The 24,031-nt window shown below is 34.7% G+C and overlaps 1 protein-coding gene across 1 annotated transcript; it reads right to left on the minus strand.

Annotated features, from left to right (window-relative positions):
- Positions 1-3,569: 3,569 nt before the first annotated feature.
- Positions 3,570-22,736, minus strand: LOC148941382 (uncharacterized). Its single transcript, XM_089104502.1, has 5 exons — positions 22,685-22,736; positions 12,531-12,633; positions 8,504-8,698; positions 5,977-6,176; positions 3,570-3,813 (listed from the first exon to the last, which is right to left on the minus strand). The coding sequence occupies exons 2-5, from the start codon at positions 12,631-12,633 to the stop codon at positions 3,658-3,660; spliced, it is 654 nt and encodes a 217-aa protein (XP_088960628.1). The 5' UTR covers positions 22,685-22,736; the 3' UTR covers positions 3,570-3,657.
- Between the last annotated feature and the right edge of the window lie 1,295 nt (positions 22,737-24,031).

A 24,031-nucleotide genomic window follows, 5' to 3' on the forward strand; every position in this document is an offset into this window, starting at 1 on the left:
ACGTTTAATAAAACGACTGTCTCAAAATTTTGATTGGTTGTGTTTGGGGAAAAGGTTGGCGTGAGAGGGGGGTTAGTTGCCCTCAAATCACTTTTGACTATTAAAAAGGGCACTAGCCTTTTGAATCTCCAATCGAATGAGTCTTTTATGAAGTTTATAAGGCAACGCTGTTTATAAAAAAAACTTATGTGCCCTCGGGGTATAAATCACAACCCTTGCCCTGATGTTTGTGAGAGATTTTCTTCCTCAATAACAGAATTTTTATCTGGAAATCAAATAAGCTAAACTAAATGGCTATCTCAAAATTTTGATTGGATATGTTTGGGGAAATGATGGGCGTAGTGGCGGGGGGCTAGGTGCCCTCCAATCACTTTTGACTATTAAAAAGGGCACTAGAACTCTCAATTTCCAATCGAATGAGGCCTCTTTGAAGTTTCTTCGACGACCCCTTCCATATGAAGTGCCTCTGGGAAAAAAAAATAATAAAAATAAATAATAAAACATTGGAGCCGTATGGCCTTTACTACAGGCAACGCTACAGCGTTGCCTCTGATAATTCAAAAAGAAAATGGAAACAAATAAATCTAGACAAAAAAGATGACCAATCTTTCACTAGCCCATTTTTGAAATACCTAGAATTTAGAGAAATAAAATTAAAGTTCGATACACCAGGCCGTCAAAAACTGATGGGGAAGCCAACCCTGGTTCTGCTTTTATGTGGCACGATAAAATTACCAGCATGATGAGTTTCATAATTATGGAGAAACCCATTATCATTAAAATAGCCACGAACGGCCTTTGGACTTTCACAATTCCAATACTAATAAGCAAAACTTCTCAACTGGTAACCAGGTAACTGTCCTTCATTCAGTACTTGTAATTTTTTGAGGCAAGCTGGAATTTCGCAGACACCTACATATCCTCTATTATACTACTTATAATAAGGGAGTAAAGTAAATTCAAAGTAAAAATAGTAACAATAATAAACATATCGTTCAACTACCAGCCTACTTTATTATTAAGTTTCTGTACTAGCTTAATAAACCAGGCATTATAGCAGACAGAGAGAAAAGGTAAAGCTAAACTTCTCGCGATTTATTTATTTTTTTTTTTTTTACAGACCTTATTTTAAAAACCGAAGAGGTAAATAAATACAACTGGTTTTATAATTGAAACTGACTAATACTAATAATTGTTCATGGTTTGTATTTATTCATCCAGTACAACTCCCTAAATGATCCTAGAATCATCATGAGTCAAAGGTGTACACTATGCATTTCTGTGTACGAAGTTTTCTAGGAAACGGGTTCGGACCACGACCTAATTTTGGTCCTCTAATTTTACCAGAAAGGGACATCGGATCCAAACTAAACTTTGTGGGAAGCAAGAGCTATGCTCATAGGTTGTGAATTTAACGGCCCACACCAGATCCAATCTGTGTTTTCGTAAGCCTAATTTTAAGGTGGGTCGGTTGTTCATTCAAAGAAATGTGGTCAACAGCTACAACTTCGTGTCGTGTATCCATGCTATATTGGACCTCGGTGAGAAAAAGACGAAGTTCTTGTCCTCTGCACCTACAAGAACAAATTATATGATCTCAATTAAATTGGCTAAGGACCAGAAGCTGGACATTGTATGGTTTCTTTTTGGGATTTGCGCCCAAATCGAAAGATATAGTGTCTTGTTTTCCCTGGAACTGTGACACATGGGTCCAGGTTTTTGCAATGGTTCGTGGTGGAAATTATTCAAGACATCTAGCGTCTGAATATTTAGATACGATGATGGATCGAAAGAGACAGGACATCTTTTGTGCTTTGCCGTGAATACAAAACCAAGTACAAAAATTGCTATATAACCTCCCTCTTTCATTACAAAAAATTTTCCAGTTGATATACAACTTTTTGATAAGGTTTTAGAGAGAACAGCCATGACCCACGTAAAGCATTAAATAGGAAAACTTTCCTGAATAGGTTTGGAAAAGATTAAAGCTCCAAACTATTAAACCGACAAATTGCATGTGGGCTACCTTAGGTGTCCTAAGGTAGCCCAGCCTCGCCTAAAAACTCAGTACTTCTGTGATTTCTGCCATGATTTCCAAAGAACTTTAAATAATTTACCAATATTTTTGCTTCCCTTAAGCTTTTTTTGTAACCACAACTCTTCGAGCTAGCTTTCAGAGTTGAACGCAAATTAGATTCACGTTGTTTTTGACAAAAACTTACACTACTGTAAAACTAAATTACTGCGACTTGGGTGGCTTTACTTAATGCTATCGGATTATTTAGTAGAAAAACCAATTCAAACAGTTGAGAAAAGAAATGCAGCTATGAGTTCATTTTTTTTTATAAGGCTATTATAAACATATTTATGAGCTGCCAATTTTACATACTGGAAAATGTTAGTGAGAACAAAAGGTTTTTCAAGCTGGCTTTTCTCTCTCAAGTCTTTCGAAATTCTTTAAAGAGAAGACACCAAACGTGTTAATAGAACGAGTCTTGGTCCTGAAAGTAATCTTCATTCCCTTATTGAATCACAAATAAAAGCATTTTTTTGGTAAGCCTTCCTAAATATGAGCTTTTAGTTCTAACTAAAAGCTTTGATTCTTCCTGCGAAACCAACCGTTTATTTGAATGGTTCGCTATTGCTAAGTTCAAAGAAAAGTAAGTGGCTTAGGGTTGTGTTTTTTTCTTCTCTGTCTTCAACATGTTCTGAGTTAGTTAGTTTAAAAGTTAAAAAATTAAGAGTTTCTTATGGAAAGATTTGTTAAAACCACAGTCAATTTAACCGAAATTTTTTTTTTTTAGATTGTATGGTTCTATTTGCGCTCCAGTTGTATTTTTTCTTTCTGAGTTTGCTAGTATTTTCCGTAAAAAAAAATATTACAACAATTGAGAGTTGCATATTTTCGTTCTGCAAAATTTCTTTTGTTTTTGCCTTGCCATCATAAAAATCGTAAGATTTTGTCAGGGTTCCGTCTCATTGAGGCTCCTTTCAGATTCAATGAATTAGCTGTTGAGATGCTTCCGAAATCAGTTAGTTTTTTATCGTTAATGATCTGTTGTATTGTTTTTGTGATCGTGATTAAGGTTGTTATTTTTATTTTTGTGTCGATTTTTTTGTGCTCCATAGTCTTATCTTTGTCTGTCATTGCTGTGGGTATTGATTAAAAAAACAAACATAAATTCTGTATTATATATAGCAAATAGTGCTACATACTGCTTTATAATGATGTCAGTAAGTGTCAATTTGTCTTGAAACACGTTAAAAAAACAAACAGAAATTCTGCATTATATATAGCAAATAGTGCTACATACTGCTTTATAATGATGTCAGTAAGTGTCAATTTGTCTTGAAACACTTTAAAAATGAGTTCTCAAAGAACCCCATAATTTCGTCCCAGAGAGTAATGGAACTCCACTGAACAATGTTAGAGAGCCACTGGTATAAATTATAATATTCATAATCTCTCCTCCACCCAAAAAAAAATTAACACAGCTTCTTTATGCATGTCCAGATTTAATCTGCCGAACTCCGATTAAAAATCAAAGAGAACCAAAAAAATGGATAAATAAAAATCCGTAAGGTTTTATTGAAAACTTTTGAATAAAATAGCAACAGATAAGAAACATACATAATAAATATTAAGTTATCTCCTTATTAAAGAGGGAGAGTTGGGTTTCGTGATTTGACGTATTCCAGAAGTTCATCTGAATCTTCACAGATGAATGGTTTTTCGTGGTCGCAAGCAACATCGTGCCATTTAATGCCGTCATTGTAGAAGTTGTTCAAAATAGCCAGACATGGTTCTCCTTCCTACAAAGCACAAAAAATACAAGTTTAAAAACATTTTATTATGAAAATATTGTCCAAAATTATTTAAGAAAAAAAAGTAAAGACCCATATTAAAAGGAGAAACAAGCAGACCTACAGTTATATAATAAGTCAAACTTAAGCGAACAGGAATAATTGTGAATGTATAAAGAAAAAATTGAAATTAATAGTCAAGCCAAGTTAAACGAAAAGAAAATACTACCAATAAAGGAAGGGTTGTCACCCCTCAAACCCTGTAAAAGCTAGAATGTCGTTTACACTTAATATATATCCGGAATGTTTTTTCTTTTTAATTACAATAATGAAAAACTAAATAGAGCTCAACTTCCCAGAGCTGTTTTTTATGTATCAGTAGATTTTAAACAATCAATTTAGTTTATTTTGCCTGATATGTTATATTTTCCACGAAAATAAAAAATGACTTTATTTTGAGAATTTTTTCTCTCCTGTGAACTGGATTAGATTTATATATTTATATATATACACACACACACACACACACACACACATATATATATATATATATATATATATATATATATATATATATATATATATATATATATATATATATATATATATATATATATATATATATATATATATATATATATATATATATATATATATATATATATATATATATATATATATATATATATATATATATATATATATATATATATATATATATATATATATATATATATATATATATATATATATATATATATATATATATATATATATATATATATATATATATATATATATATATATATATATATATATATATATATATATATATATATATATATATATATATATATATATATATATATATATATATATATATATATATATATATATATATATATATATATATATATATATATATATATATATATATATATATATATATATATATATATATGGCAAATAAAAACAAACCGTTCGGAATGTATCATTTTCAGTAAAGGGCAATTGAAACTCAAGCCTTGAAGGTATGAAAGTCGGGGAAAGGGTAGGGCCATTTTTGTTCGTGGTAATATCTGTATGTTTTCCGACTCATTTATTCTCCTAGAAATTACAATTATGTATAAGTTTGACTTAAGTTTGACTATTCGCTTTAATTTCTATTCGTTTCAGATTTTGTTCGCTGTATCACAGCAATTTTTATTTGTTTCAAGTTTTATCAACTATGTGATTTTATCAACTATGGTATTTTTGTTTCGTGCATTGAATATCTTTGAAAAAGCTTATCTTGGAAACCGTTTTCTTGAATTAATTCTCATAGCCGCCTACACTAAACCAAGTCAGGTGCTGAAAAATTGTCTGCAATATCATTTGGATCAGTATTCACTTTTGAACAACATTATTTAAATCGCTTGGATCTCAGAGCAGATCAATCGGTATTGCAATCAATTCTTTAATAAAATCAAGGGTCTACGACCGGTAAAAGTCTCCAATCCAGTTTTTAATACCTTAAAACAAAACTTTTCCAAATAGTTTCGCTATGTTTGGGCTATAGACATTTTTGTATAGCCTATAATTTAGATACTGACTGAAATCCGATTTATCCTGGGTCTACACGGCCAAATTTTAACAAGGCTCACACATAAAAACTACGATAGCGAAAAAGAGAAAACAATATTAAAACCGGATAGGCGTTAAAAAATAAATGGAAAAAACGGATAAGCGACTGAATAGTAAGAAGGAAGAATCTTTGATATTTTCAGTAACTCATTTCAGAACAGTCGGCAAATCGTCATGACTCATTGCTTAGTGAAAAAAAAGTTGTTTTCATAGGAGTCACGCCTGAGTGACAATACTAGATTCTTCAATTAGCTTAAAAACATTGACAATATGTAATATTAAAACAATTTTATGTAATATAAATTACGACTGTTTCTTTCCTAAGGTGGATTGTACGTTGCGATGATACTTCTTATTCCTTAATTTGTCGCATCTTTCAGTTCCTTAAGAGCAAGTTATAACGAAAAGACTCTTGACAATAAACGCCAAACCGAGCCATATAGAGGAGGGTGAGAGGGTTCTCTAAAACCTTAGATTGACACTCATGATGCCAATTAAGTACCCAAAGAGCTTAACGAATAAACAAAGCTTGGAAATTGATGGCAATACCTCTTCACGGTTGTCTGGCTGAGGACGACCTTCAAGACCAGTATTAGACCAATCACCAAGCTGACGTTGGTTGGTGGGTGGGATTCTTGCACCACTACCAGACCAAAACCATCCATTGACAATAAGTGGCTGAAGGTCTTGACGAGTACATCCATCAAAATCACACTTTCTTCCCGAAGTCCAGATATAACGAACACCACCTAGAAAGAAGTAAAAACAGGATTATTTAATGAAGAGAAAGAAACTGGAAAAAATGATCCATCACCGTCGAAACTATGGTATGTAGGAAAAAGTTTTCTGACAATTTTTCAATCATGAGGTAGTACAGACGAAGGTAAAGTTAAGCAATTTCTCTTAGAAGTAAGACTACTACTGCTACTACTTACAATTCAGTGAAAAAAACGAGTCATATGAGGTCAACGTAGCTGCACGCGCTACTCTTCCATCCAAATCCAATCAAGCTTCACTATAATCTTTTCTTTCCCATGAAGTTTGAATTTCTTTTTTAATCCTTTCTTTTGACCTTTTCCCGCACTATTCAAGGACATCCTACTTTTGGTTTGATCCCAGATCGATGGCCAAAAAGCACGATTTTCGATAACATGTCCTCTTCCATCCGTAAAACGTGGCCTAACCATCTTAGTCTTTTCTTTTATAACTTTAGAAAACGGGATCGAATTATATTACTTGTATATATTATTGTTCGACATGAAGTCAGTCAAGCGAGTATCTGATACAATCCTCAGAAAGTTCATCCTCGACCTTCCAAAACGCCAACTTTTCAGAGTCATGCTTGGCCTCTGTCATTACTGAGGCTTTCAATATCCCCGTCTTAGTTCAAAGCTTGACTTAGTACTCTTTTTAAAACAATTTAATCGTGAGAAAACGACCTGTGTCTTGGATATTCTACCTTTTAAATCGTCACTGCTTTCGCCATCTTTACTAACAATACTAACCAGGTAAGTACCTCTTCTTAGCATCGTCTCTTCATCTCTTTCATATATTCCTTTCTATTTGACTTAATCTTCTTAACAATAATTTTCAGACCTAATTCTCACACCCTCAACCTCCAAAACCTCAAAAACCCCGTTTTTTCGCCAACATGTTCATCTAGGATCTGGATAAACTATTTCTAAGAGGATTTTAGCTTCCTTTTGTTACCATAGTCTCTCATAGCCTTTGCAGCATTCCCTAGGGCAAAGTCTATCGAAACAATAAGAGCGAGACTAAACGAGGCGTCATTTTTTATACTGGTGTAATGTAGAGTATAATAAGCATTGGAAAAATAAACTTATCATTTATGTCATTTTTAACTCTATTATTTTGCTACTTTATATCCAGCTTTCAACCTATTACGACAATTTGATGCTTAACTTTAATTTGATGCGATGATGCTTAACTTTAATTAACCGAGTCTAGCAGCTTATCGTAAGTTTACCTTTTGAAGATCTCTTACAGCTGAAGCACCAATAAAAACTGAACGAGTCAAGATTCTTTGCGGGGCCTTCTACTTTATGTTTTCGATAAGACAACAATTTCAAAATTTCACCCCCGTCCCGGTTTGATACTGCCCACCGTGGCTGAGATCCTTATTCTCTTGTCAAAGTCCTTAGGAATATGAGTACACGCTGAACCATTTACAGTTGCTATATTTTCACAATGCAATTGTAAAGGTATGTTTTATGGATCATAAATTATTGGGTATTATCAGCAAAGTTAAGTCACCAATTGAATGTGTAAATGTGCGCTGTAGCTAGAGCTAGGAACTCTAGCCAGCACCCAAGGTAACCAGACGACTGCACGAGCAGAGGAGCATTTCAACAAGCTCTCTTTCTCGCCAAAAAAAACGAATGACAAAATTGGTACAAGTTGTTTTATTCTAAATTTTTATTAAATTCTTTTCTATTGGACATTTTAAAAGTTATTTTTATTGGAAGATCGACAACTTCTTATGCCAAAAATATCCCTACCAAGTGCTTTGAGTTTTTTGCATAACTAAGACAAAATTGTGGAAAGTAATTTTAATCCCAACTTGTATCGTAGTCTAAAGCTTATATAAGTATGCCATTTTAATTTTAATACCAATCTAAAGCTTATATAAGTATGCTACGTAATTTTAATGCCAACTTGTATTGTAACCTAAAGCATGCTAAATGGGGGTTTTATGCTAAAGAGAGTATTAGTGGGGAGAGTCAGATGAAATAGAACGAGTGATGTAATATTGAAGAAGACCAAGATTTTGTATCCGCTTATTTTGCTTTTGTTTTGAACAAACGAGATTGGAACGACAGCCTAAGATACAAAATCCCTACACTCCTTGAAGTACAATCCGAGCAATACATGTGAAAGACCTTCTAAGCCCTTCTCTCCCTGACAAAGAGTACCTCAAGCTGCTCTTTAAATATTTCTACAAATAATCTAATATCATCAAACCTTTTTCAAGTATATCAACAATAAATTTTCGTGCTTTACTTACTTTTCAAATACGCAATGCGATTTTTTAAAACTAGATTACAAAAATACTCACCTCTTGCCATCTGTTGTTTAACCCATTCATTTTCTTGCAAAGTTTCAATTGACACGGCGTCCATACAATGTCTACGGCAGACATTTCTGGCATCAAGCCAATCAACTTCAATCTTTGATGTGGGTCTGTGCAACCAACTGAAGAAATAATTATGTTTTGTTCCTTGAGGGTCAGCAAAAGACGCATGTTTGACACCTATAAAATATTAATTAAATATGATGCTTTAATACAAAATAAACTATGTCATAAATTAATAAAATTAATATTTATTTTCAAAATAGAGAAAATAAATTTCTCACACATAAATGCACTTTCGACACGCTTCAACTGGTAAAAATCCTATTTAACAAACCAAAAAAGGCTTTACAAAAAACTAGCGATTTTTTGTTCCTTCGGAAAAATCTTAAAGCTATACATTTATTGCAACAAATCAAGGTATTTTATTAGAAATAATTAAGCTTATATTTTTTCAATTAAATTTTTTGGAGTGAGCTTAAATATTGAAGAACAAAATTTTTTGAAAGTGCCACCCTTGATCTCCCAGGGATCCTGCAGACGACTTTAAAAAGGAAAATCATTCAGGTTTGTAATTTGTAGGTATGTTACTGAAGTGATAAAGAAAAGAGAACAACACGTTTTTTTTGGTGGGGGGAGATGATTATCATTTATATTATTTTTTTAAATGTATATTATAGAATACTGTGTTTTATGGCCTTGTTAGATATATAATGAGAAAAAAAGTTGTGTGCACGATATGGATGTGGTTAGTAAAGGAGAGTAATTTAAGTTCGCGGTTTTTTTTCTTGTTGTTGTTTTTGCCGGAAGGGGAGGGTAGATTTATTTTACTATATTGGAATTTTATTTTTCAAATATTGTATTGTATGACCTTGTTCGGTTTATAATACATCTAACTATTTATCTATGTATTTACTCAACAATGTGAGTCACTAACATACACCACAGTAAGATTATAAAACTAGTATTTTATTAATATTTTATTAAGATTTCATCAAAACCCGGAAACTGACAAAATGAGTAAGTGTGGTGAACGGATGTCTACATGTAGGGTCTTGAAGCCTCCACTCAATGATTTCTAAACATGTTAAATTTGATGGCGTAAGTTTTACGCCATCATGATCTCATCCTTTTAGGGGTGTCCCCCTCTATTAAAAAAAAATACTCCAACACCCTTATACTAATAAAATCGGACAGATTAGTGTAATGAATTCTATATGAAACTAAGAGAGGAAAGGAAATAATAAATGGAAAATAAATAAAAAAGGTGAGAAAACGAGGATTTTGTCAGCCAGTGGCAAACCATGAAGACAAAGAACAAATAAATATTTTGACAGGGACCTCAGCCAAGTCGGCCTCAGTGCTAAACAAAAATGACAAGAAAAAAAAACAACGAGAATCCAGATTTTCGTTGTTTTTTTCTTTTTTTTTCTTTTTTGTTTAGCACTGGGGACGACTTGGCGGAGGTCCTTGTCGAAGTATTTGCTTGTTCTTCGTCTTCATGGTTTGCCACTGGCTGACAAAACGCTCGTTTTCTCACCTTTTTTATTTTATTTTTCATTTATTATTTCCTTTCATCTCTTAGTTTCATATGTCATGCATAGCCAGTGTGGTCTTAGAATTGTATTTAATGAATTCTAAATTTGGGATCAGAAAAAAAGCAGCTTCTTTTATGTATGTTTTTACCAGAATTCCTTGTTTGGGCCCAGATTTAGTCATGTTGTCATCTATCAGATTTTGACCAAAGCTCTATATTTGACTAAATTACTAATTTTATCGTCTGACTGAAAATGTAAATAGAGAAAAGAAAAAAAAACAACAGAAAGAAGATTCAGAACTGAATAAGTTCCAGTGCAATGTTGCACACAGAGACAGCACTGAAAATGTCACAATGTATTGACGAAATGCCAGCAGAACTGTGTATGTGGGCTTAGCGGGTGTGACTGCACGGAGCAAACAGCTAAACTATTAAAATCGAGATGTGAAGTTTTTTTCAAAACAATATTTGAGCTAAAAAATTGCTGTAAACTAGAAGTCCCCAAAGAAACTCACTGGTAAAGATAAACCTGGAGAACTCGGCTTAGAATGAAATCATTCGTGGGTCCAAGGCCAAAGCCGCTGTTCAGCATTACCAAGCCAAAGCCCGACTAATTTTGTACCTCATGTATTTTATATTTTAAGGGTTCTATATTTTAGTTTCACAGTGAATGAGTCCACGTAAAATTGGCAATAACGTTTTAATGAAGATCGTTATATCAAGCCTTTTCGGCGATAATTGACAGTGATTGTAACAAATCTCTATAGGATTTCGGAAACAAGTTTTTGCACAAAAGTAGCTATGTTTTTCGAGACAGTGGAATGGTAACGCTAAAGTGGGACAGTTCGCTAATTGATGATGCTGGAACAAATGTTCTTTTCACTATAACAGTAAATATATATATTTCAAAAAAAAAAAAAAATCCCCTCCTCATTTGGAGGAGATGTTAAAATATTTTTTTTTCCAAATTAGTGAAATTTCGTAAATGAGCTGGACTCCAGACGCCATTAAATTTCAATTTTGCCACGTCATTACAAGAATACGCTACTCTACAATCGTGCAAGCGGATTCTACTGACATAGGCTACCAGTGGATTTTCATGGTTTGTAAGTGAATAATTCAGAAATATCTGAATTATCATATTATGTAGAAATAACGTAAGAAAGTTATGTAGAAATTATGTTTCTACACTTTAAGTAGAAATTATGTAGAAAATTTCGTAGAAATTATTCTAACATTATTCTATTGTTAGAATAATTATTCTATTGTTAATTTGATTGTCATTATTCTATTGTCAATTTTAATTTGAAATGTGAAATTTAAAACATTACATAATTTCTACATTTTTCTACATTAATTCAGATAATTTTCTATATAATTTCATATATTGTAGAAAAATTGACATTGAATTAATGAATTAAAGTTATCAAGTATTTTGCAGTAGGTTGCATAGGTTGCATCAAGACATGCCTACTATTTTTTTTTTTTTTTTTTTTTGCATTCAGCTATATAAGATAGGTAATTCAACTGAAAAATTGACTCCCAGTTGAAAGTTTCAATACCGAAGCAAACCAAGTCAGTTTTGTTTCGTCAAGTCTAAAATGGTAACGAATTTTGTATGAAGTTTTGGCTATTCTCATATATCCTGTCTCACAGCTAGGGGATCAAGTTGGAACTTTCAGCAATTTTTGGGGGTGGGCAAGGGTACTGTGTTGGGAGGGATGGGGGCTGCCTGCCGTCCCACAGCCTCTGATGTTAGTTTATATATGCTACAGTAATGTTAGCGCTCTAAATAGACCGTATTCAGTTTAGGGGCAGAGGTGAAACAAATTCACTTTTTTTTCGTTGTTCTTTATTTGTTACAAACAGTTAACATAATTCTTGCAAATCTCTTGTAAAACTGAATAAGAAGTGTTATAGAGCATAGCCATGAACGTAGTTAGGATATTTTTTCTTAAAAGGAGGTGGAGGAGAGCCAAATCTCATTACCTTCTGTGAAACCTTGGCTGTATGCTTAATTTTAACGGTTTAATTGGGACACGAAATTATCTAGGAGGGACAGTACTCCCCCCCCCCAGCTACACCCAGGGGCGTCGTTTGGGGGTGGCAAGGGGGCAGTTGCCCCCCGATAATGTGGAGAGAAAAAAATATTATGCATCCCATGCCCTTTGACTATCCAGATATAGGCCCCTCTTGCCCCCCCCCCAAATAAAAATGCTGGAGATTCGCCCCTGGCTACACCTTATAGCCATGAGGAAGTGGCTTCATTTTTATTGCTGAAATTCAAGGGCCTTAATGCTGAAAGCTAATTCTCTCCAGTTATTTAAATTTAGTATGAATTCCCCCTTAACTAAACAGATTTCGAAATAGTAGCTATGGGATCTCATCTTTTAAATACAATCTTAGATTTGCATAGCACAAATGACCTTTAAATAGTAGACATATAAACAAATAATTATAGTAGTGAATACTTACGATTGACACAGTTTGTAGGGTCTGGCAACGCTAAAACTCGTTGCGCAGCTGCCTGTCCAACAGCCACAGCAAGTAAGCATGTCACTGCTAACAAAGGCCTCATCTATAAAAAGACAAAATTACTAAGTACAAACGTCATCATCATAGCAACTTGAAAGTTGATTAGTATGTTAACAAGAGCATGGGATTGGCAAAGTGGAAGGCTGAAGTTCACAAAGTGAAAATCGTTTAGCTTTCACTTTGGTTGAATACCATCTTGAATTCTTCAAAATACAGGGAATATTTTTATTTCAGATTTACGCAAAACAGAGAACTCTTTACTGAAATGATAACTAGAAATATTATCTGGATTCTAGATTGGTGAGATTGTTTGGGCTCTTATTCGCAATTATTGAAATCGAAACAAATACGAGTAAAGAAAAACTTCAAAATGTGAAGGCTGAAAACTTGAAATACCACCCGATCTCAGTGAAATGAGATACCCTAGATCAGTTGTTCTCAAACTTATTTAGACACTGTACCTCTTTTTACCCACAAATTATTTTAGGTACCCCTTCTCAGCTACCGTTACTAAGTTAACTATTGCTAAAATATAGTTATAAGGTTGTTTTATTTTTTTGTTGGCCAGCCACGTACCCCCTAAATAAATTTTGTGTACCCCTAAGGAATACGCGTACCACAGTTTGAGAACCACTGCTCTAGATCATGGAAGGATCTTTTAACTTGGACAGATACGACTCTTTCTAAAGTAACGAATGAGTTAAAATATATCGAATCAATGAAAACTGACTAAGCTCAGTGTGATTTAAGCAATCACATCCATATTAAAAAAAATAATAACAAAAATAATATTGCGTAGTTTTCATTCTTCTTGTTGTGACGATAGAGAGTTCAATAAATATGTTTAGCTTGTGGTACAATAGACAAAACGTTCCAAAAATGAGAGCTTACTATACACTGGCGGATCCAGGGGGGCTGGGGGGACCCCCCGAGAATTTTCCTGGCACCCTCTTATCATATTTTTTTCTTTTTTTCTACTTTTTTTAGAATAGATTTGTCAATTTGGTCAATTACTGGCACCTTTGTCACATTGCCCCCCAAGATTTTGCTCATTGGCACGCCCTTGTCACATTGCCCCACCTCCAAGATTTTGCTCTAGATCCGCCCCTGTTACCATATAAGTTATACTGGAAACACATTACTATTACGTAAACTACTTACGTAAGAGTATAAAAGGGTTTATGATTGGTCAGCTAGAAATAGTCCACCCAACAAAATCAAATTTATATCCATACGGGCCTTGAATAACCTTGTTTTATAGGCCTACTTAGCCAATTTCCTATAGTTTCCATGACTTTCGCAGCTGGGGATTGTATAGACATTTACTTAAATAGAATGAAAACTAATCAATTTAAACTTGCACCTTACAAGGTGCACTGATCTGTCTTCATGTGAGTCTTTATTTTCATATCCATTTCTCTTTATTCTTTATCTTATATTCCTTATCAAGGAGGCACACTTGTGCCTCTTTAAAGAGGCAACCCACCACAATGTTAAGGGATTTCCGGTCCTAGCGGTCGCAGAGAGACGGCGGTGATCGCATTTTGTAGCCTAAGCTCAAACTAAGAAACATACAAAATTTCACCCCCCTCCGACTTTATCTTCATGGGGGAAAGTGGGCCGGAAGTTTCGACCCTCCCACCACAGCCCCCTTTTAACATTGATAAGCTTTCCTTGAAATTTAGAAGATAAGCTTTCCTAGGGCCTGGGAGCTCATCCTCAAAATTTCAGCTCAATCCCATCACTCCTTCCCTGTTTTCCAAAAACCCAATATAGCCACTTAATGTTGATCAAGTTATTTTTTTTTATCAGCCACGCCTACATGCCATAGTTGGCAACAGATCTGGGTGAATGAGGACTCATTCAAACCGGAATTTGACCTGTTAGGGTCTTTTGATATTTTCAGACCGAAAAAAATTATCGTTTTCCTATAAGAGCCCATGTTAATTTTTCCCACCACAGCCCCCCTTTAACGTTGTCCTAGGGCCTGGGAGCTGATCCTCAAAATTTCAGCTCAATCCGATCACTCCTTCCCTGTTTTCCAAAAACCAAATATAGCCACTTATTTTTTTTTAATCAGCCACGCCAACAGGCCACAGTTGGCAACGGATCCGGGTGAATGAGGACTCATTCGAACCGGAATTCGACCTGTTAGGGCCTTTTGATATTTTCAGACCGAAAAAATTATCCCCCGAATTTACATTTACGAAAAAGCTCGATTTCCTGTAAGAGTCCATGTTAATTCTTGAGATTCCTAAAAGCATGGTATTTCACTATTAAATTAGATCAAAATAGTCCTCTTAACCTGACAAGCCCGACTGCAAACTTCCAAAAATTTTAGCTCTTTCCCAGAAGTTTTTTTTTGTCGAAAAACGAAAATCTTACTTTCTATTTGTTTGCGTAAAAATAGATTGCACAAACTAAAAATAATTTAACAAGAGTCTCTGATGGTACAGTGGTCACTATTCCTGTTGTCAAGCAGAAGAGCTGGGTTCGATTCCCCGTCAGAGTAAATTTTTTATACATTGAATTTAAAGTAGTATCTCTTAAATTTAAAGTTTAAAAAAGAAACTCAATTTCTTTTTTAAATCCAATCTATTGAATCCTTCGGCTCAACATGCGTCTCCAGAAGAATATCACAGTCGGCCTTCAGCTTACAGGTAAGTCTCCAATGCTTTGATAACATGCCGTATACCCGCATGCTCGAAGAAAAGTTGAAAAAAGAAAATCTTACTGTACATTTGATTTGAGTATTCAGGAATTAAAAGCCTTAACACAAGAATCTTCAAAAGCGGGGGATTTGGGGGGCGGCAGCCCCCATACTTTAACTCCTGACACCATCAGCTAACAGTTAGTCAAGCAATAATAAGTGATAAACTGTACAAAAACGCGCAAAAATTATTTGGAAAAAACTTCGTTTTCAAAAGAGTTAAAGAGGCTGAGTCACAAGTTCGAACCTTAAAACATACAGGGATTAGGAGGTACAGTTGGGGGGCAGCCGCCCCCCAAACCTCCCACTTTTGCAGCCTTTTTTGTTAAAGTTTTTTAAGTCCTGTAGCCTGCAATCAGTTGGTCGTACCAAGTTTATCACATTATAGCTTGTTATCGGTTAGGGAAAAATCTCTTGTAAAAAATCCAGGAAACAAAAACAGTATTTTTTCTAATCAAAGAGATGCAATAGGATGCTCTTACGGTAAAAATTTCAAGCAGACTTTGTTCGTGTTGCAAAGCATTTCTTTGAAAGGGAAAAAGCGGGGGCTGAGGGGGGCGGCAGACCCCCAAAATAAAAATCTTAACAAATGAGGCTGCAAAAGCGGGGGGTTTGGGGGGCGGCAGCCCCCCAACTGTACCTCCTAATCCCTGTACGTTTTAAGGTTCGAACTTGTAACTCAGCCTCTTTAACTCTTTAGAAAACGTATTTTTTTTCAAATAATTTCGTTAAAAGCGGAGAAAATTGGCTTTTCACTAGCTCCAAAAATTCTTGTGGTACGTAAATGAAACTTTAAGAATGGGTCTAAAGCTCAATTTAGGGCAAGAGAAAAAGTTTTTGGGTTTCTTATATGTAAAGCATGGAATATTCTGGAAGATTTAACTAGTCTTCCTTAAAAAGAAAAATCTAAATCTGGCTTAGAGTGTGCTTCTTTTAGTCTTTAGGCCTCTAGCAAGGTAGTATCCAGAATTTTTAGCCATATTTTTAAAAGCTAGAATGTGTTTGCACAAAAGCTTTGTAATTAAGGAAGGAGTAGGGAGGGGGACCTTGAGAACACAATTCTTGATTTTAATTCGGACTTTAAATCTACATCCAGGAGTTTCTTTCATCTATCAAGGTATACTTTTAAAATATATAAGAATCTGATGTTCTGGAGGAAGCGGATGCATGCAATTGTAAATATCTATTCCAGTCCCAATTTGACTGTAGATCTATTCAGAAAAGTCTAATTTGCTCGGCAATAAGTTTCTGAGTTGGCAAAAATCTGTTATTTTCCGCTCTTACCTTCATTTTTAGATTCTTATTTGTGTTTTTTTTTTATTCCTCATAAGGTTCGTTTCCTCATTTTATTTTTCAAGTTAGCAGTATACCTTCGCAAGCTACGTTTCTTAATTTGTCAAGACCCGTAAAAAAATTTCAAGACCTCAGTGCTAGAAGTCAACAAAGAGGTTTCTGAAATGCACAAAAATAACGTAAAATATTTTTAAGTTTTGAACTCTGAAGACCAAACTTTATTTTTTAATTCAAAATTGTTGCAATACTAAAAATACTTGTATTTATTAATATTTTATTTTAATATATCCTTCAACAGAAACATTATCAAGTACTTGATACATAAACAGTGGAAAATCTGCTGAATCAAAGTTTCCTGGAAGTATATGTTCAACTTTATGGTACCTGGATAGTTTGGTTTTCTAGTTATTATGATACATCTGATCAGAAATGTATCTAGAAATTAAAAACTAGACAAACGTTCATGTGGACGCAGCCTAACGACCAAGCATCATATATTTATTCTATTCCTTTCCATAATCTTCGTATGATGTGAGTTTCGTGTAGGTTACGGAATCAAGTTTTTTTTTAGTAAGACTGGAATGGTAGAAAGCAAGCAAGGGGGAGGGCTAGGTGGATGTGGATTAGCTGTATGGGAAGTTGGTTGTGTATGGACTCAGGGCAAGGCCGTACCAAAAGGGGGGGGGTTGAAATCCCCCCCCCCCCCGAAATGTTTGTTTGACTAGTAAAAAAGTAACAAAAATGGATATAAACAGATTTTGTATGATTTTTTTCAGTTTTTTTTGTGTAAAACCCCCTCCCCGAAAAAAATCTTTGAACATAACCCCCTCCGAAAAAAAATCCTGGGTACGGCCTTGACTCAGGGCAATCTTGTACCTTTTTGGATTACATTACACTATTATAATGGTGGTTGATGAGTATGAGGTTGAGCTGTGCACACATGTGATCTGTGTCCATATGAGGTTGCATAATTCGATCACATGGGCACAGAAAAGTAAATTGGATAGGTTGTTTGCTCACATTGCTAAATGATCACATCACGCAGTTGATGTTGACCGATGATTCCTTTACCACGGATCCTAGCGCAAAAGAAACCCAGAAAATCAAAAAGAAAAAAAGTGGTGACCGCAGTCGCATATCCTTTGATGTCAAAGTAGAGTTAACACCGGGAAGAATTGAGTAAAAATGAATATAATTTAAGTGAATAGAAATTAATATAGTCATGCGGCGACACTGACCTTTGCCTGGAGATACGTTGTCCAGTGTTCAATCCCAGCTTCCGCAGGGCCGATAAAAAGACGTTTGTAGTAGAGAAACATCGTCAATTAATGGAAGAAGAAAGCGGATAAAATTTAGCTAACGATTTTCTACTATTTTTACTCAGCAGTATGCACATTCCTTCCATTTACTTTAATGGATATTAGTTAAGCTCTATAAATGGAGTATTGTATCGACTGGGAAATCTAACCCTTGCAAACTCAATAAGAATGTTATTTCAGGAGTCGAAAAGCCAGCAAAACGTAATAGGCTAATTCCTAAGATCCTCGGTAGTCTTCCACCAGCCATGATGTCGATATCTTGCCGTACACGTGTGAATATCTGAAGTTTGCTAAATATGCAATGAAAGACTGGTTAAACTAAAAGCTTGTTCTTTTCGGGGTACTTATCGGTTATATAATAAACAATCGAGAAGCGAAGTTTGATTAATACTAATGAAATCAAACAAAATATGATGAAAATATAATAGTTTTGAAACAAATTTGGGCTATATATTTGCACGTCAGGGGGGGGGGTGTTGGGAAAGCATAGCATATATTAACTACGTAACCTAACCTAGCCAAAGTACCAACTAAATACTTCAATAAAATATAGCTACAATTTATTTTCCAACCCAGCCAAAGCCAATTCTCTGGTATAAAGAAGTTCCTTGACGAGTTTCTTGCTTCATGTTCGAATCATTCGCGATAAAAATTTCTCGAGTATTATATAACGGATATGTACCCTTTTCGGTAATCCACCTGAGGTCAAAGGATAAGCAAGACCTTTAGAATGGGATCGCAAGACGCTATAACAAGTACCAATTCAAAGATAGTAGAAACTTCGGTAAATATTGAGCAGTTTATATTATTGACCTACAAATAAAGTTAACATACCCTAGATGTCATTTCTTATACTTTTTCTGAATATAAAACTCATTTTTCTCGCAAATTTAACTTTAAGCCATTTTAGGACCCTTGAAAATAATTTTATTCTATATTTTTTGGGTATAGAATGGGGTTACAATATTTGTGTCAAAATGATTATTTCATTATACATCAATTTTGTAAAAGTTGTATAATTCACAAAAGTTCATTTGTCAAGATTAACTTGAATAAAAAAAAAACATCAAAACAGTTCCGCCATGTTTTCTTCTCATTCTGTTAGGCCGCTTAAAAACTGCCTTTTCACCTACATGTCGAAAAATATCAAAGCCGACAGAAGAAACATGGCGGGTGGAAAAATGGAGAAGTTGTTTTGAATTTTTTATCCAACTGAATTGATAAAAATCAATGCTTGGGGATTATTACCTTCCTAACATGGATTTTATAGTGAAGTAGTAAGTTTGAAAGCAATGTTTTAACAATTTTAATAGAAAAAAAACATAGAAAGAAATTTTCAAAGGTCCAAAAAAGGCTTACAAATGAATTTTCAAGAAAAGCGATTATCAAGGAGGCACACTTATGCCTCTATAAAGAGGCGACCCACCACAATGTTAAGCGATTTCAGGTCCTAGAGGTCGCAGAGAGACGGCGGTAATTGCATTTTGTAGCCCAAGCTCAAACTAAGAAACTTGCAAAATTTCATCCTCCTCCGACTTTATCTTCATGGGGTAAACTGGGCCGGAAGTTTGGACCCTCCCACCACAGCCCCCTTTAACGTTGTCCGATTGGGCTGAAATTTAGAGGTTAAGCTTTCCTAGGGCCCGGGAGCTTATCCTCGAAATTTCAGCTCAATCCGATCACTCCTTCCCTGTTTTCAAAAAACCAAATATAGCCACTTAAAATTCATCTCTTTTTTTTTTTGTTAGCCACTCCTACAGGCCACAGTTTGCAACGGATCCGGTTGAATGAGGACTCATTCGAAGCAGAATTCGACCTGTTAGGGCCTTTTGATATTTTCAGACCGAAAAAATTATCCCCCGAGTTTACATTTACGAAAAACCTCGTTTTCCTATATTAGCCCATGTTAATTTTTCCCTCCACAACCCCCCTTTAACGTTGTCTGATCGGGCTGAAATTTAGAGGATAAGCTTTCCTGGGGCCTGGGAGCTTATCGTCGAAATTTCAGCTCAATCTGATCACTCCTTCCCTGTTTTCCAAAAACCACATATCAAGATTTTTGGGAATTTGCTTGCGTCGAAAATACCTTCTATTTGCTAAACAACAATTACTATTGTGTTTGTATAGTCCAGCGGCTGAGACTTTAGACTTTCAGGCGGAAAACTCGGGTTCGATTCACCATCAGAGCAACTTTTTTATATACTTTGAAAAGAAACTCAGTTTCTTTTTTAAATTATTTGAAAAAAATTACGTTTTCTAAAGAGTTAAAGAGGCTGAGTTACAAGGTCGACCCTTAAAACGTACAGGGATTAGGAGGCACAGTTGGGGGGCTGTTAAAGAGGCTGAGTCACAAGTTCGAACCTTAAAACGTACAGGGATTAGGAGGCACCCTGTACGACGTGATTTGAGTATTCAGGAATTAAAAGCCTTAACACAAGAATGTTCAAGAGCGGGGGGTTTGGGGGCGGAAGCCCCCCATCTTTAACTCCTGACACGATCAGCTAACAGTTAGTCAAGCAATAATAAGTAATAAACTGTACAAAAACGTGCAGAAATTATTTGAAAAAAACTACGTTTTCTAAAGAGTTAAAGAGGCTGAGTTACAAGGTCGAACCTTAAAACGTACAGGGATTAGGAGGCACAGTTGGGGGGCTACCACCCCCAAACCCCCGCTTTCGCAGCCTTTAAATATAAAAAAAAAATTCTTTAAACTGAAAGTAAGGAGCGACATTAAAACTTAAAAATAACATAAATTATTCCGTATATGAAAGAGGCTGTGCCCTCCTCAACGCCTCGCTCTTTACGATAAATTTTTTATTGTTTAAAAAAAGATTTTTGAGAAAGTAAAACATTAGCTTAAATAGCGAGGCGTTGAGGATGGCACAGCCTCTTTAATATACGGAATAATTTATGTTGTTTTTAAGTTTTAATGTCGCTCCTTACTTTCAGTTTAAAGAATTTTTTTTTATATTTAAAGGCTGCGAAAGCGGGGGGTTTGGGGGGTGGTACCCCCCCAACTGTGCCTCCTAATCCCTGTACGTTTTAAGGTTCGACCTTGTAACTCAGCCTCTTTAACTCTTTAGAAAACGTAGTTTTTTTCAAATAATTATTTTCAGAAAGAGCATAAAAATGGTATCTAGTGGTATGTTCCATTATTTGTAGGTCAATAATTTGAACTGCTCAATATTTACTGAAACTTCAAGAACCGGTAGAGAAATAGTATAAGTAGATATATTGGCTTGAGGAATTTTAGTGGTGCAAACAGTGTACATTTCTGGTACAACTATGTCACCTTTTAAAAAGCTACATTTAAAACTTCAGGAAACTAATACACCGAAATATCAGCCAGTCTTATTCTTTATATCATTACAACCATTGTCACTTGATTACCAGTATCTATTATTGGGTGGGTTCGTTTTCTGAGCAAAGCACTATAATGACAAAAAGTCCTAAGGACACCCTAGACGGTCAATCATTTTGATCAAAAGCTTCCGTCAATCAATTGATTAAAGCATAATTAACCGTCTAGGAACCGATCGAGTCGCTCAAACTTTTTATCAAACACCGTCAACGCTTGATTCAAGCGTCAAACAGGTCTTTACAACGTCACATTTAGAAGATTTCTATGTAGACCTATTGGATGTTCAGAGAGGCTTCCAGATTACCTACACCAAATGCCCTCATTAGGCTCGGATATACCCCTACACTATATTCAAAAGTTTCTTGATTTTGTTCGTTCGTATGCTTTTTTTCGCTTATATTGTATTAGCAGTTGATTCATACAGGGGTAAAAATTCACAAAAATATAAGGAGGGTCTAAGTTTTTTTTTCAAAAACAAACGATCAAAATGTATTTTCCTAAATTTAGAGGGCAATCGCCCTTCCTTTTCCCCCGCCCTAATCGGTATCCTTTGATTCATAATGTTAATTTGAAGATAAAAGAACAAAATAAACAAATTTTGGAAACTACCTAAGGTTATATCCAAGCATTGAGGCTGGGATGCAGTTAAAATGGAGGAAACTCTGAAATCAAATAAATAAAAATTTTCGGTACTTATCTGTTAGCCAGTCCACTTTCGAGAATTTGGATCTATAGGTACAGGGCTGAAGTAACTGAAACGCTTGGGAGATAGATAAAATATATATAACTTGGGCTGTATATTTGCACATTAGGGGGGGGGGGTTAAGTGTAGCGTGGCTTTATGCAAAATGTAGCCTTACCAGAATACCAACTAAATATTTATTAGATTTTATAGATCCAAATTATCGCGTGTGTACTGGCTAACAGGTAAGTACCAACTTTTCTGAATAAAGCGAAGAAAGAATCGAATTTTGTTATTTTTGGACGTTCAGCATAGATCTTTCATTTAACTGGTACCAATATCACTTACAATTGGCTGATATCAATTAATAGCCTATTTTTGGACATCAGTGTTGTAATCAAGACCGTACCCAGAGGGGGGGTTGACCCCCCCCCAAATGTTTGTTTGACCCTTAAAAACGTAAGAAAAATAGATATAAAGAAATTTTGATTCCGTTTTTTCTGTGTAACCCCCCCCCAAAAAAAAAGGAGAAATCTTTGAGTAAGACCCCGTCCGAAAAATAATCCCTGGTAGGCCTACGGCCTTGGTTGTAATTACATAAAACTAATTGTGAATCGTGTGCTTTGACAACTATAAGTCACAAAATTTAACATTCGACAGTCAAAATTAATCATTTATAAGTATCAAGAGGTCAACATTGCCTATCAGAAACAATGGTACATATCTTACCTTTACTCAAGAGTTAATACCTTTCAACGTTAACTTGCTGATTTACACTGAAGAATCTGAAGATGTTTTAGTTACATTTCTTGTTCTTCATACCTACTTTCCCTACTAAATGATACCTTAAGGCCATACCTTACGTCATATTGCGTGTATTTGATTTTAACTGATGAATATGAGACATAATTATTACCTTGTCAAACGCTTTGAAAAAGAAATCAAAAGTATTTGAGTAAAAAGATCAACATTGTCCTTTTTGACATGCAAGGCTCAAACTTAACCTTAAAAAGAAACGTTTCGCAATGATTTATTTCTGGGGTGTGTCAGATTTTCAAAATTTAGAATTAGATTCGCTGAAATTAGTGAATTGTACGGTCTTATTATACTTTTCTATTATATTTATTCGGAATGAAACAGTAACGCTTGAAAAGTCGAAGGAATCGTCTCACAGAAATTTAAAATAATGAAAGAAACGAAGGTCTTGCAGACCTTTCCTTTTAAAAACCGACAAAGAAATGGAAACAAAATAAGGTTACCAGAATACAATTTCCGAAATGAATTCTCCAGAAAGTTAATAACTAAAACAATTAAATAAAAAAATATCGGGTAAAATTTAAGTTTCCACTATTAAAAAGTAGTGTATTGCTGCAGACATTACAACACGCGACAACTTTTAAAATAAATAAGCGTGGCACTAATTTTAGTGAAAATAATGAAGCTATGTCTATTTTTATGAGCCTAAGTAGCTTTACAGACATTTTTTTTAAAGTTAAATTCCTAAAAAGAGGGTGTGAAATTTTTTCTTGAATTTTTCATAGATAATTCTGTCTTTAAATACTCGGGTTATCTTCCGTTTATTAGACCAGAAAATTCTTGAACTAATTGAATTATATTTGCAGAAATGGATTTAAGACCTGAACTAGGATATGTAAAGATCTTTTCAGGTCCCTCTTCTCCCCTCTTTCTCTCCATACCACATAATTTCCATGAAATTTGAAAAATCATGTAAAGTTTGTGTGCTATGGAACAAAGCTGTAAGAAACTCTTACTATCCAGTAAGAGTTTGGGGAGGTATTTCTGACCTAATACAAGCGCGGATCCAGGATTTGTTTTAGGGGGGGGGGTGCACAAGATAGGTTGATCCGATAAACTTGCGTTAGGAGCAAGTTTAATTATGGCAAACTTGCGATAATTACGTAAATTACACTACTTTAGACTACGTTAGGGGGGGGGGCTCCCCCTGGATCCGCCACTGACCTAATACCTCCTCTGCTTCTGTACGTACAAAGTTTGAAAGGTTAAATAAATGTTGATCCTATCCTTGGTCAGAAATGTAAATTTGAATTATCGAAA

Source organism: Artemia sp. Qi Xiang Cuo, chromosome 18 (assembly GCF_049724085.1).
Source record: "Artemia sp. Qi Xiang Cuo chromosome 18, ASM4972408v1, whole genome shotgun sequence".
NCBI lineage: Eukaryota > Metazoa > Arthropoda > Branchiopoda > Anostraca > Artemiidae > Artemia > Artemia sp. Qi Xiang Cuo.

Excerpts from the sequence above, each read along its gene's own strand:
- LOC148941382 (XM_089104502.1), bottom strand. The coding sequence starts at position 12,633 with ATGAGGCCTTTGTTAGCAGTGACATGCTTACTTGCTGTGGCTGTTGGA. Across the intron at positions 8,699-12,530 it reads CCCTACAAACTGTGTCAATC|GTGTCAAACATGCGTCTTTT; the intron begins GTAAGTATTCAC and ends AATATTTTATAG. Across the intron at positions 6,177-8,503 it reads TAAACAACAGATGGCAAGAG|GTGGTGTTCGTTATATCTGG; the intron begins GTGAGTATTTTT and ends ACTTCTTTCTAG.